Below are 14,286 nucleotides of genomic sequence, written 5' to 3'. Positions count from 1 at the left end.
TTCCCTTGTGATTCGAACCTCAGACGTTCTTTTTTTTAGAATGGGCAGTAACTCAACCGCTTTCACAATGGAGCTCTGCGCACTACCAGAGTAATCTTCAGTAGGTAGATGAACTGGTGGCACAACAGATTAGTGTGATGAAGTGGTGTATCATTGAGGGGTAGGATTCAGACTTAAAACTGACCAGACCTCACTTTCCACTTTTTGAAGAGGCACCAAGCAGATGTGGGGAAGGAACATTAACTGACTTGGTTATTCACAGAGACAGTGGATAAAAAGACAAAACCTGGGAGGAGATCACTGCCCACTCTCTGCGTCACAAATGGATGAGTGAGACAAACGATGCTAACAGAAAAATAGAAAATTGGATAAAGGATATTTATGTGCAAATCATTAAGGAAATTGACAAGTATTAAGGGATTTATAAATCAACTAATGGATAGTGCTTCATTAGCTAATAGTGCTTTCTTCAAATGAAAGTTCAGTATAATAGAAGTAAGTCTGGGTTGTTGTTGTTCCTTTGTGTTGAAAAGTACTTTCAGGTCTGCATCAACATAAAAGTAGTGGTTCAATTCAGAAATCATCTTTGCAATCTCTCTCATACTGCAAAATTGTGAGACTACCTTTTGGATTGTGCATTCCTGGACCCCATGAAAACCTTATAAGCTTAGCATGGAATGTCTTTTTAAGGGTAGGATAGAGAAGGTCCTGTTGCTTTTAAAAATGTTGGCACTCAGAAAGAGGGGATCTCCTGTTGTACACAAACAACTAAGTGTTACGCAGGAATCAGGTGTAAATGATTTTATTTTTACAGGTGTGAAAAATAACTAATAGGGACTTAGAGCAACAAGACTTAGGAAATAAAACAGTAAATTGTGTGAGGAAACCTTTTTCATGAGCCATTGCCTGTAAGTGGTGAAGCAGATTAGGCTTAAGGGCTGAATGACCTTTGATAGCTCAGACACAAGTGAGCGCAGAGCTGCAGAGGTACCATGTCTTATTAGAATACTGTCTTTTTAAATGCATAAACTAGACTGTATCATATGATACAGATCAAAAAGTAATAACTACAGTAGTGCAACACCTCCTTCATTCAACATGGTCGTCATTTTGAGATGAAACAGCAATAGTATTCTGAATATAGTAACAGAAGCAAATATAAGAATATCACAAGGTTTTTTTTCCCACTGGGACAATAGACCACTCAAAAAGAGGAAAAGCTAAAGAATAAAATTCAACTAAGTATGGGCTCCATACAATTCCCTACATTGCTTGTAATGTATTTTCACTGACACTGACTTGGTAAAATATTTTAAGATAGGTTTTGGGGAAAGGAAGAAATGCATAGAATTCAGAGACCAGGAATGTGCCATGACCTTTTATCAGAAAATAGATTTTGTGGAAACGCCTTTTAAACAGCATCAATCTTCATTCTGAAGCAAATGTAAAACATACTGACTGACAGCAAACTACGAAATGAAACAGCCTACAAGCTATCCACTTCAATGTGCAAAAAGGCTGTCTTCTCAATAAATACGACTAACATAAAAAAAAACGCAATGTGGGTTTATTAAATACAACATGATCACATTTTTCTTTAAAGGCTCATTAATCTGTGCAGTAGACATATCGATTTCAAGCTACTTTCTGTTTACTATTTTTAAAGGAATGCAGACTAATAAAATTCTTCTCTTTCTGCTTCTTAAACTGTCTAATAACATGTGATATTGACAGGTTTGATTAAAGGCATTTAAAAGTAATTACCTACCTCTGGCAGTCATTTTCCAACATCCTGCCTTTTCCTTATCTCTCCAAATTGTTTTGTGCTCAAATTTGTTCGCCTCTGGCAGATCTCTTTACAGTTTTATAAAAAAATGATTGATGATTTGAACTTTTTCTCTGATATTTGACAGCTGCTCATTTGCAGGTTGTGGTTATACAAAGAACTGGGATTATGTTGTGTTAATAGACTGCTCCCATGCAGCCTGGATACCTACCAAAAGCTGCGACTTTGATTATCATGGCTTGAACATTAGACAATATCATTTCTCTCAGCAGATCTTCCTGCTTTCGACGCCAGAGGTAAGCCAAAGGCTGGAGATTAAGCCGCCTGCACCTGTGAGGGGAAAAAAGGTGTTTAAACTGGATATATTTCAAAAGTGCTGATACAATTTCAGGTAAATCTTTTAACCCTGATTACTTTCACAATGTAGGAATGGATCAGGTTGTGTACGGTATCCAGGAACTAAAATCATTAAATCGGCATAAAAAAGTCATCAGTTTATGATTTTTAAAAAAAGAGAGTTAACTAAGAAACACGCAGGGACTGTCACATTCATTTCAACATTATACAATTAGTTCACTTATTTCCCAGTCTGTAGACAAACTTTCAAGAAAATTTGAAACGATTGTGCAACTGAAATGGATCTAAGTGCATGATGTGATCCCACAGAATGTTTAGCGCCATGCTTCCCTCCCAGAGTTTATCACATGGCAGATTAAAAATTTTGAGGACACGACCAAAAGTAGGCAGCTTCTTTTCAAAGGAAGAAAAACTGGAATGAGAGTTCCCCTGGTCCCCTTATTCACCTCCTATTAAATGGTTACAAAATGATACTGATACATTACATAGAACATAGAGACAGACCATTTGCAGTCCAGACAGGTATGTGTGCTAATCTTGAGCCTCCTCTCAACCTTCCCCTCCTAACTCTTGCAGTATAATCCTTTATTCCCATCTCTCTCATATGCTTATCTAGGTTCTCCTTAGATACATCTGCAAAGAAAATATCATTTTTTCCAACATTACTGTGGGATACTATGAAGCAGGCTTGTGGGGGCTGTGTGTATGTTGAGTGTGTATGTGACTAATTTAATTAAACTGAAGACAGTCAGACAGCAAGGTTTAAATCATCAAAGGGTTAAGCGTAAAGCAGACATTTTTGAAGTGGAGATGAATGAGCTAAAATGGAATACCAGTAGATATAGCATGAATAGAAATTTGCTTTAGGAGATAAATAAGAAGTGAGTTTTTAGCTATCGAACTTCAAACAGAGAAAAAAGGAAGTTTTACAACTGGCAAAGATCATAAATAAGTAAAGCAAAGTTATTATGTTTATTTTTCCCGAAAGTTGTGACCATGAAGACAACATGAAAGACTTTTAAATTCTGGGAAAGCTAACTTTCAAAAGAAAGTTAAGAACAAAGGGTAAAGATGAATAGCAAGAAATATATTTTAGGAAAGATTGAAAGCTGTATGAGCTGTGTGTGGCCATGTGATCTTGAAGAGTGTGCTGTGCGAACAGTGTCCTATGAAGGAAGCAGCTTCTAGCCACCCCAGAGAAATGTCTGATTGTTCCAGAAAGCAAGGTTTTGTTACAAGCCTTGGGTTTCCATTGTCAAGTGAGAGGGTTGAGAAAAGCTTGTGAATACCTCCCTTACAGCAACAGTGGATGCCTTGTGGTAATATTGCCAGATGTTTCATCGATTAAGAAACTATCGGGACTGTTGCCTGGAAAAGGGTGTTTATCTGTGAGTCTAACTAAATAGAAATCTTTTAGAAAATGTTATAAGACTCAATTTAACTGTGCAACTCTAATCTTGTGCGTTTAAGTTTTCTTCTCTTTTGTTAAAAAATGTTTTAATTCGATATTTAAAATCTCCAAAAGTGGTAGTGAAATCGTTACTTCTGACTTCAGTACACATACCTTCTCATAATAAATACAAATTGCAAAATCATTGTGATCGTTTGACTAAGTTTCCCTTTGGGATTTGGTCAGCCCAGCAAATACCACCTGCCATATCATAAACACTCATCAGCTAGTTATCCTTTCTGGTACTTGCCTGACTCTGCATGCCTTGACCTTATTCATTAGTCTATTATGTGTTACCTTATCAAAGGCCTTTTGGAAATTTAGATATATTGCCCCAACTGCATTATTATTGTCAACTCTCTCTGTTATCTCTTCAAGAAATTCAATAAGCTTGGTCAAGAAAGGCTGTTTTGAAATCCATGCTGACCATTCATCATTATATTTTTAATTAGAAGATGTCCTTCTATTTTCTCCGTTAGTAAGAATTCCATTATTTTTCCTACTACCACCATTAAGCTGACTGGCCTATAGATCCCTGGGCACGTTCTGTTTTCCTTCTTAAGTACATATATAACATTGGCTAACCACCGGACCTTGGCACTACACATTCATCTAACCAATTATTAAACATGCATAACTGTGCCTCCACTATCTCTTCCTAGATTCTTTTAAAATGCACGGATGCAAACCATCTGGACAAGGGATCTTATCCTCTTTGAGTTTGATTAGTTTAGTTGATATTTCTTCCCTTGTTTTAAATGTGCTCATATCATTTCTAATCTCATCTTCTGATATCATGTCCACCTGATATAATACAAAAATCAGATACCCTTCCAAATATTTCTAGTTTTGCAACATGGAATGGTATATAACATTGGAAGGGTGGCACCTGTAATTTAAAATGGATGAAAAGAATTCTATGATTCCCACTCTCCCCTCCCCAATTGTTCTAAATTGCCAAACTTACAAAAGCATTAAAGTGGCATATCTTATGGTCACATCAGGACATCTGGAAAGGAGTAGCCCACTTGGCCCATCGAGCCTACTCCGCCATTCAAAGCGACCATGACTAATATGATTATGGCCTTAACTCCATTTTCCTGCCTGTCCCCTATAACCCTCAACTCCATTGTGAATCAAAAATTTGTTGAATTCAGCCTTGAAGATATTCAATAAGCCAGCCTCCACAGCATTCTGGGGAACAGAATTCCAAAGACTAACCATCTCAGAAGAGAAAAGATTTCTCCTCATCTCTGTCTTAAATCAGAGACCCCTTATTTTTAAACTGTGCCCCCTAGTTCTAGTTCCCCCCATAAGGGGAAACATCCTTTTAGCATTTACCCTGTAAAGTCCACCTCTCATTTTTCTAAACTCCGATGAGTATAGGCCAAATCTGCTCAACCTTTCCTCATAAAACAATCCCTCCATCCCAGGAATCAGCTGAATGAGCCTTCTCTGAACTGCTTCCAACAGAAGTATATCCCTCCTTAAATGGAGACCAAAATTGTACACAATACCCTAGGTGCAGTCTCACCAATACCCAGTACAGTTGCAGCAAGACTTCCCTACTTTTATACTCTATCTCCCTTGCAATAAAGGCCAACATTCCATGTGCCTTCCTATTTACTTGCTGTACCTGCATGCCAACCTTTTGAGATTCATGTACAAGGACACCTAGATCCCACTGCACTGCAGCATTCTGTAGTTTCTCTCCATTTAAATAACATTCTGTTTTTTTACTCTTCCCACCAATGTGGACAGCATCACATTTTCTCACATTTTACTCCATCTGCTAAATATTTGCCCTCTCACTTAAACTATCTATATACCATTGCAGACTCTTTGTATCATCTCTTTTATTTGTGCAGTTTATTATTCCAATTTCTACAGGCACACAAATGAAAACTCTTCCTACCCAATAAAAGGAACCAAATACAGGCATTCAATGAGCTACTCTTAGACCAAATTTATTTTCTGTATCAGTATTCAGTGAATAAAAATCTACCATTATAAAATAAGTGCAGTTTATCACCACGTGCTGCTGATGCATTTACTTGACTGTTGCAGTCCTGGGATGCAGTCAATTGCTGCCTTATGAGTAATCTGGTACAGGGGATATGAGTGAAGATGGAAAAAGTTGTAATAATGTCCTGTTTTATGTTGCTTCAGAGAATCAGCATTTGCAGGATTGCATTCGCAATAAGGTAGATGAATTAACAGCGTAAATAGATGTAAATGGGTATGACATGGTTGCGATTACAGAGACATGACTGCAGGGTGACCAAGGCTGGGAACTGAATATCCAAGGGTACTCAATATTTAGGAAGGGCAGGCAAAAAGGCAGAGGACAGCTGGAGTGCTGTGTTCAGTTCTGGTCGCTACATTATAGGAAGGATGTGATTGCACTGGGGGGCGGGTGCAGAGGAGATTCACCAGGATGTTGCCTGGGATGAAACATTTAAGTTATGAAGAGAGGTTGGATAGATTTTGGTTGTTTTTGTTGGAGCAGAGAAGACTGAGGGGTGACCTGATCGAGGTGTACAAGATTATGAGGGGCATGGACAGGGTGGATAGGGAGCAGCTGTTCCCCTTAGTTGAAGGGTCAGTCACAAGGGGGCATAAGTTCAAGGTGAGGGGCAGGAGGTTTAGGGGGGATGTGAGGAAAAACTTTCACCCAGAGGGTGGTGAGGGTCTGGAATGTGCTGCCTGGGAGGGTGGTGGAGGCGAGTTGCTTCACATCCTTTAAAAAGTACCTGGATGAGCACTTGGCACGTCATAACATTCAAGGCTATGGGCTAAGTGCTGGTAAATGGGATTAGGTAGGTAGGTCAGGTGTTTCTCACGTGTCGGTGCAGACTTGATGGGCCAAAGGGCCTCTTTAGCACTGTGATTCTGTGATTAAATAGGAAATTAGAGATGCATGTAACAAGGGTGCTACAGTAATCATGGGTGACTTAAATGTACATATAGACTGGGGAAACCAAATTAGCAATAATACTATGGCGGATAAATTCCAGGAGTGTGTACGAGATGGTTTGTAGGCTAGTACATCAAAGAACCAACTAGGGAACAGACTATCCTAGATTTGGTATTGTGCAGTGACAAGGGATTAATTAATAATCTTGTTGTGCGGGGTCCTTTAGGGAACCATGACTATAACATGATAGAATTCTTCATTAGGATGGAAAGTGAAGTAGTCCAATCTGAAACTAGGATCCTAAATCCAAACAAAGGAAAGCACGGAGGTATGAGACATGAGTTGGCTAAGCTACATTGGGGATCTTCATTAAAAGGCATGGCGGTGGATAGACAATGGCTAATATTTACGGAACGAATGTATGCACTGCAACAGTTACCTTCCTTTCTGGTACAAAAACCGGAAAAGCGGCCCAACCATGGCTAACAAAAGGAATTAAGGATAGTATTAGATTCAAAGTGGAGTCATAAAGATGCTAGAAAAAGTAGCAAGCCTGAGGATTGGGAGCAGTTTAGATTTAAGCAAAGAGATTGATTAGGAGGGGGAAAATAGAGTATGAGTAAACTTTCAAGGAGCATATAAGTGGACTGTAAAAGCTTCTATAAATATGTAAAAAGAGATTAGTGAAGGCAAATGTAGGTCCCTTACAGTCCAAAACGGGAGAACTTATAACAGAGAACAAGGAAATGGCAGATTCACGGATGGAGACACAAATAAATTCTCAGAAATGCTAGTGAGAAGGAGGAATTGAAGGAAATTAGTATTACTAAAAAAAAGTGCTGGAGAAATTAATGGGGCAGAAAGCTGATAAATCCCCAAGGCCTGATAATCTACATCCCAGAATACTAAAGGAGGTGGCTATAGAAATAGTGGATACATTGGTTGTCCATCTTCCAAAATTCTGTAGATCCTGGAACCGTCCTGGCAGATTGGAGGGTGGCAAATGTCACCCCACTATTTAAAAATGGAGGGAGGGAGAAAACAGGGTATTACAGACCAGTTAGCTTAACATCAGTAGTAGGGAAAATGCTAGAGTCTATTATAAAGGATATGATAACACGACACTTAAGAAAATATCAACGGGATCAGCCAAAGTCAACATGGGTTTACGAAAGGGAAATCATGTTTCACAAACCTACTGGAGTTTTTTGAGGATGTAACTAGCAGAATAGGTAAGGGAGAACCAGTGGATGTGGTGTATTTGGATTTTCAGAAAGTTTTTGATAAAATCCCACATAAGAGGTTAGTGTGCAAATTAAAGCACATGGGATTGGGAGTAATATACTGGTATGGATTGAGAATTGGTTAGCAGAAAGGAAACAGAGGGTAGGAATAATTTGGTATTTTTCAGAATGGCAGGCAATGACTAGTGGGATACCACAGGAATCTGTGCTTGCGCCCCAGCTATTCACAATATATATCAATAATTTGGATGGGGGAACCAAATGTAATATTTCCAAGTTTGCTGATGACACGAAACTTGGTGGGAGTGAGTGGTGAGGAGGACGTTAAGAGGCTTCAAGGTGATTTAGACAAATTGAGTGAGTGGGAAAATACATGGCAGATGCAGTATAACTTTGGTAGGAAAAGCAGAATGGCAGAGTGTTATTTAAATGGTGATAGATCGGGAAACATTGATATACAAAGGCACCTGGGTGACCTTGTACACCAATCACTGAAAACAAGCATGTAGGTGCAGCAAGCGGTTAAGGAGGCAAATGGTATGTTTGTCTTCATTGCAAGAGGACTTGAGTACAGGAGCAAGGGTGTCTTCCTGCAGCTGTACAGGGCCTGGGTGAGTCCACACCTGGAGTAGTGTGCGCTGTTTTGGTCTCCTTACCTAAGAAAGGATATAATTGCCAAAGGGTAGTGCAGCGAAGGTTCACCAGCCTGATTCCTGGGATGGCAGGATTGTTGTATGAGGAGAAATTGGGTCGACTAGGCCTGGATTCACTGGAGTTTAGAGGAATGAGAGGGGATCCCATTGAAACGTATAAAATTCTGACAGGGCTGGACAGACTGGATGCAGGGATGATGTTTCCTCTGGGCGGGGGGGGGGGTCTAGAACAAGGGGTCACAGTATCAGGATATGGGGGAAGGCATTTTGGACTGAGATGAGGAGAAGCTTTTTCACTCAAGAGGGTGATGAACCTGTGGAATTCTCTACCATATAAGGCTGTGGAGGTCAAGTCACTGAATATATTTAAGAAGGAAATAGATTTCTAGACTCTGAGGGCATCAAGGGATATGGGGAGAGAGCGGGAGTATGGGGTTGAGATAGAGGATCAGCCATGATCATATTGAATGGCGCAGCAGGCTCAAGGAGCCGAATGACCTACTCCTGATCCTATTTTCTATGTTTCTAGGGTCTAAAGAACCATTCAACCCAAAATCCCAGTCCTAAAACAGTCACTCAATGCACTGAGTACCAAGTCAAATCATTATTTTTTTGATATAATTATTTTCCTTCACAACTCCCTAACATAAACAATTCATGCTTGAGGTTCAAATCAATGTACAGCTGACTTTTGTCCTAAACCTTTCACCTTCGTTCCTAAATACATGGTAGAAAGCACTAATTCTTAATTGTATCTAAATAAAGACAAATATATTTATCTAATAGACACTTAGAGTTCTAATGCAGTACAAACTGGTCTGACCAGTAGAGGGATATTACTTCTCTCATATAGAGCTCGTGTCCATAGATCCAGATGAGATACCAATCTAAAATAGACCACAATGGTGCTGTAGCATTCTTAAACACGCTGTAGTTCTCATATCCTAGAATTCAGAAATATTTAATATAAAGGGGCTGAAATTCAAAATGTTCTAAAATCCTTTTTTGCACTGAAATGAACAAATCATTAGGAATAGGCAAATTTTAAATGTGTTAGGAAAAAGGAAAATCAAAAAACAACACTATAGTAGATATATCAATAATTCTCACACAACTAACAAGTCACTTAAGCGACATAAATATTGCAAAGTTTGTTTGTCACATCGTTTTACCACTTTACAATCACTCAGCACCAATGGAGAAAATCTTATTTTAATATCCAGGTGTTGTAAGATCTCATCATTCTGCAATGGAGCATTACAAAGGTATTTTCGGCAGCAAAGTTCTGAGAAAGGCAGATGCAAGGCTGGGAGTGGTGGGAAAACCTCTATGGAAGGAAGAGAAAAAAAAGCTACACAACCTAAATGAGCAAAGGCAAGGTGCAAATATTACATATTTGGCAAGGAAGTGGGACTACCTAAATATTTCTTGCAAAGAGAGCCAACATGGGCTTGATGGGCCAAATGGCCTCCTTCTGTGTTGTAACCATCCTATGATTACCGTGAAGTAGCAGAGTAAGATGGATAAGTTGGTAAGCTTGAAGTACAAGTGTATATATATATATGTATAAAGTTGTACTGACACAAAAGAATGGTAATAAATATGCAGCAAGATAGAAGAGATTAAAATGGCAAATATAAGTTACAACATACATGCCATGAAAGGAAGACAATTTCTGCAAGAAGCAATTGTCATGGGCCAAATCATAAGTGTCTGAATTTCACCGCTCTTATGTTGCAATGTAAAATTGGCACGCAATCAGAGGCCACAGAGCAAAACAGTAGTTGGAGTTTCCCTGACCTATATGAGTAATATCTTGTAACATATTTTGGGCAAGCACAGGGGTCTGTAAGACAATAGGGCAGCAAAGAATTCATGGTAAGCACCATATATTCAATAATTTACGTCCTTGGAATCCGTCCACACACAAGCTTGAATAGATACGAGCACTGACAATGTAATGTGCACATATATAGTTATGCTCATCTACCAGTAATGTGCTGTATTCTCTCTTTGCAAAGGGACACATTGACTTTTGCCAAAATTGATATGAATCATGAACCAGAGCACTGATTAGACTTGAATCATCACAGATTTCAAGAAAAGATAGTGATGTTCAGGATGAACGATAGGGTGGGGCAGTGTCTGGTGACAGGAGCAGTGGCTGCGTGATGATGGACCATATGAAAGCAGGTCCAGAACGCTGTGTGATATAGATCACAGTCGGCCAGCTTCAAAACTGAAGCAAACATAGCAGCAGGATGGTGCAGAGGAGCCACTTGCCTCATTGTACAATAAAAAATGGCAAGGCCCCACCCCAATAAGCATGGAGGAATGGGAATATGCTGTACAGCAGAAATCTCAATTTCGCAGACCATCCTTTACAAATGCTCCTACTGCTGCTAAAGAGGCTTGGATTTTCCATCATCGCATGATGGGAGTGATGGCCAGCTTCATCTCAATTGGAGAACCAATACAGACAGACCCAGGGAAGAAATGTCAAGGCTTCAGAGTTTCCTGCTGCTGTGCTTCCATCAAGTCACTGAGCAGAGAACTTAACTGGTTCCTAGTTTTAACTGTTGGCCCCATCTGCACTTTGCATTCATGTTTCTGACACAATTTCAATCACAGGTAAGGTAGTGTCTGTGGAGAGAGAACCGGAGTTAATGGCCTGAATTTTTCCCACATCGGGCGGGCCAATTAAGGCCAATCCTGCGTGGATCATGAGCGGTAGCGCTACCTGTGCAAGCGTAGGGGAGGAGGGCGGGTGGACCTGGCGTGCAGTTTGCGCATGTGCGTGTAAGAGCGCTTCAATCTCCCTGGGGCTCGGTAGCTGCCTCAAGGAGATTGAAGCGCTTTTTGAAAAAAATTAATAAATACATTAAAAATTCAATGAAACATGTCCCCTCATGCGAGTGTGTCACATGAGATGGGACATGCTTTTAATTTCAAGAAAGGGTTTTTATTTAATTTCTAATAGCTTTAGGGAACCTCACCCTGCTCGTGGATGAGGTTCCCTAAAAAAATGTAAAGGTGGCTAGGCCTTTTCACCTGCCCGCCAACCGTTAGGTTGGACGGGCGGCGTAAATTTCAACTTAATTAGCTTGTCAATGGCCTTAATAGGCCTTTCAATTATTGGCGGGTACGCAGCCGACTCCGGCGTGCGCCCGCTCAACAAAATATCGTGACGGTGCGCGGTGACGTTGGGACGCACGCCCCGACATCATCGCGCGTCATTTTACGCCCAGCATGTCGAGCACGCGCCCGCACGCCGAAGGTCAAATTCTGGCCAATGCTTCAGGTCGTGAGTATCATCAATCTAAACGTTAACTCCGTTTCTCTCATCGCAGATGTTGCCTGACCCGCTAAGCATTCTCAGCATTTTTCTTTATATTTCAGAGCTCCAGCATGTGCAGTATTTGGCTTTCATACAATTTCCATCACCATTTTTCGCCTGTAACTGTGAAAGAGATTTGAAGAGTTATGAATAAAAAAAAAAGCAACATTAAAAATAAACATTGTTTTGTAATTGATTATAAGTTTTTATTCCAGTGATTATTGCAATATTAACCAAATCCCTAAAGTTGGTGCATAGCTTTTTCCAGATTATTTTTTTGTAAAGCTCGGAGTCAATAAATTCAAACCATTTATCTAGTAACCTAAATACGGTTTAACAAATTAACAATGGGCTTACACATTTTCTACTCTGACCCGCTGGTAGTCAGAAAGAATGGCACCGACTGAAACTCCCTCCACTTCTTTCTTTTCCTGCAAAACAATGAGAGGAAGAAAATCACTAATGGCGAATTTTGCTTACAAAAAATCTTCTTGTCATCCAGCCTGAAATGACTACAGTGCTAGAGGTAATTCAACAGCAATTTAAAACTGCCCAGTGATCTCAAGTACAACAATTTCTGTTTTGACTATGTCTCCAGGACCACAGCACTGTGAGTATGTAAAACTTTCCTACTCAGAACATATTGCTTCCATCTTTTCGGCTCCACAAATAATTTTGAGACAACTTAAATAGTTGTCCAGACAACAAGCTGCTTAGTCATGGCTGCCCGAGGACAACTGAATTTTACAATCATTTGTTTGTCTGCATTGTTTAGTAAAGTAAGTCGAATTGTGTTTGAAACTTTTTTTTAAAAACATAGTAGATTGTCAAATGTACAACTAATGTTTTCTGGTTCTGATGCACCTTACGAAATGAGTTGAAATGCTACAAAAGAAAACCAGAGCTTTTAAATCTTAAGTTAACGACCGTTTTGCTGGTTTTCCTCATGGTTTGGAGGAGGTTCAAATGTCCACATGAAAACGGATTCCCATTGTCCCAAAGGGAAATCATCTTGAAATACCAAAATATGCACCATTGCACAACCATTTAAGACAAGTAACCTCATCCTGAACTAATGCTCTTAGTTCTTTGGCCACAGAGATGGTAGCATTGAAATCTATACTTTTCCAGAAAGATCAACCAAAATTAAAACAACTTCCAAGCTGCACTGAGTCAATAAAAGAATGAAAGCACAGGCTGGACAGTTTTGCGAATGGAAAAAGGAACATCGCATGTTTTAGGCAATTTGACATCCATCTCATTCATGCAACCTCTTTGCTTTCTTCTGTTCATATCATGTGAAAGATGCTTGCTATGAAGGGAAAAGAGGAAAATAAATAAACTAATTTCCTATTTCAGAAAATAGATTGACAGCTACTATCCAAGTAAGCGACAATGAAATCTAAGTAACTATCCTGTTCTGGGAGGTGACCACAAGAAATTTGGTTAAGTTGATGACTCAAAAAATGAAACAAGCCACCTTAGTCTTAAGGCTCCACTCATGAGGTCGGGTGTTATCTCTGTTGAAAAACTTCACATACATTAGTAACGTGCTGAGCAGAATTAAGGCACCAGTGCCAGGTTTGAATGCCAGCAAGAGAGGACAGCTGGGATCATGTCTTTCCATTTGTCACTGTGTTTTCTGTTCATATCCTCACCAATGATTTTCTATATATGCCTTTGAAAGAAAAACAGGACCAGCTAGCTACTCTGTGCTTAGTCTTTTATCTACATATAAGGAGCTGGATGACACAGATCACTCTCTGCACTTGCGTTTATTGGGTGCTTTGTCCTCTTAAGACGACATTAAGGAGGTCAATAAGTTGGGAGGTGGGAGAGCAGTTTCCTGAATAAATTATCTTCAGATGACCATGTTTCATGTTGCACCAGTGGTCACATTGTGAAAAAGTCTGAGCTCTTATCTTTTCATGAATATCATTAGATTGGGCACAAAAAAGGAAATGACCTATCAGCCCTAGGGTTAATGCTTCAACTGTATCTCACCTTTTTTTCATTCATTCATATGACATGAGCATCACTGCCTAGGCCAGCATTTGTTGCCCAACCCTAATTGCACGTGAGACGGTGGTGGTGAGACACTTTCTTGAACTGCTGCAGTCCATGTGCTGTAAGTACTCCCACAGTGCTGTGAGGGAGGCAGTTCCAGGATCTTGATCCAATGACAATCATGGAACAATGATGTAGTTCCAAGATAACATGGTGTGTGACTTGGAGGGGAACTTGCAGGTGGTGGTGTTCCCAAGCGCCTGCTGCCTTTGTCCTTCTAGGCGGTCGAGGTTGTGGGTTTGGAAGATGCTGTTGAAGGAGGCTTGGCAAGTTGCTGCAGTGTCTCTTGTATGTGGTGCACACTGCTGCCAACTGTGTGCCAGTGGTGGAGGAAGTGACTATTTAAAGTGGGTGAATGGATTGTGGATGGGGTGCCAATCAAGCAGGCTGCTTTGTCCTGGGTGGTGTTGAGCTTCTTCAGTGTTGTTGGAGCTGCACTCATCCAAGCAAGTGGAGAGTATTCCGTCACACTCTT

At 40.0% G+C, this 14,286-nt stretch overlaps 1 protein-coding gene across 1 annotated transcript in view; it reads right to left on the bottom strand.

The window, feature by feature from the left end:
- The window catches only part of dph6 (diphthamine biosynthesis 6), a 240,268-nt gene that overhangs the window by 157,652 nt on the left and 68,330 nt on the right, over window positions 1–14,286 (bottom strand). The window contains exons 4-5 of the mRNA XM_078563270.1: window positions 12,102–12,175; window positions 1,998–2,116 (exon numbers count right to left, since the gene is read on the bottom strand). Coding sequence (XP_078419396.1) covers window positions 1,998–2,116; window positions 12,102–12,175 — 193 coding nt within the window. The remainder of the gene's footprint in view (window positions 1–1,997; window positions 2,117–12,101; window positions 12,176–14,286) is intronic.

This window comes from Cetorhinus maximus, chromosome 18, assembly GCF_964194155.1.
Source record: "Cetorhinus maximus chromosome 18, sCetMax3.hap1.1, whole genome shotgun sequence".
NCBI classification, from domain to species: domain Eukaryota; kingdom Metazoa; phylum Chordata; class Chondrichthyes; order Lamniformes; family Cetorhinidae; genus Cetorhinus; species Cetorhinus maximus.
Note: the sequence above shows the minus strand (reverse complement) of the source record. Positions and strands in the feature narration are given on the sequence as shown.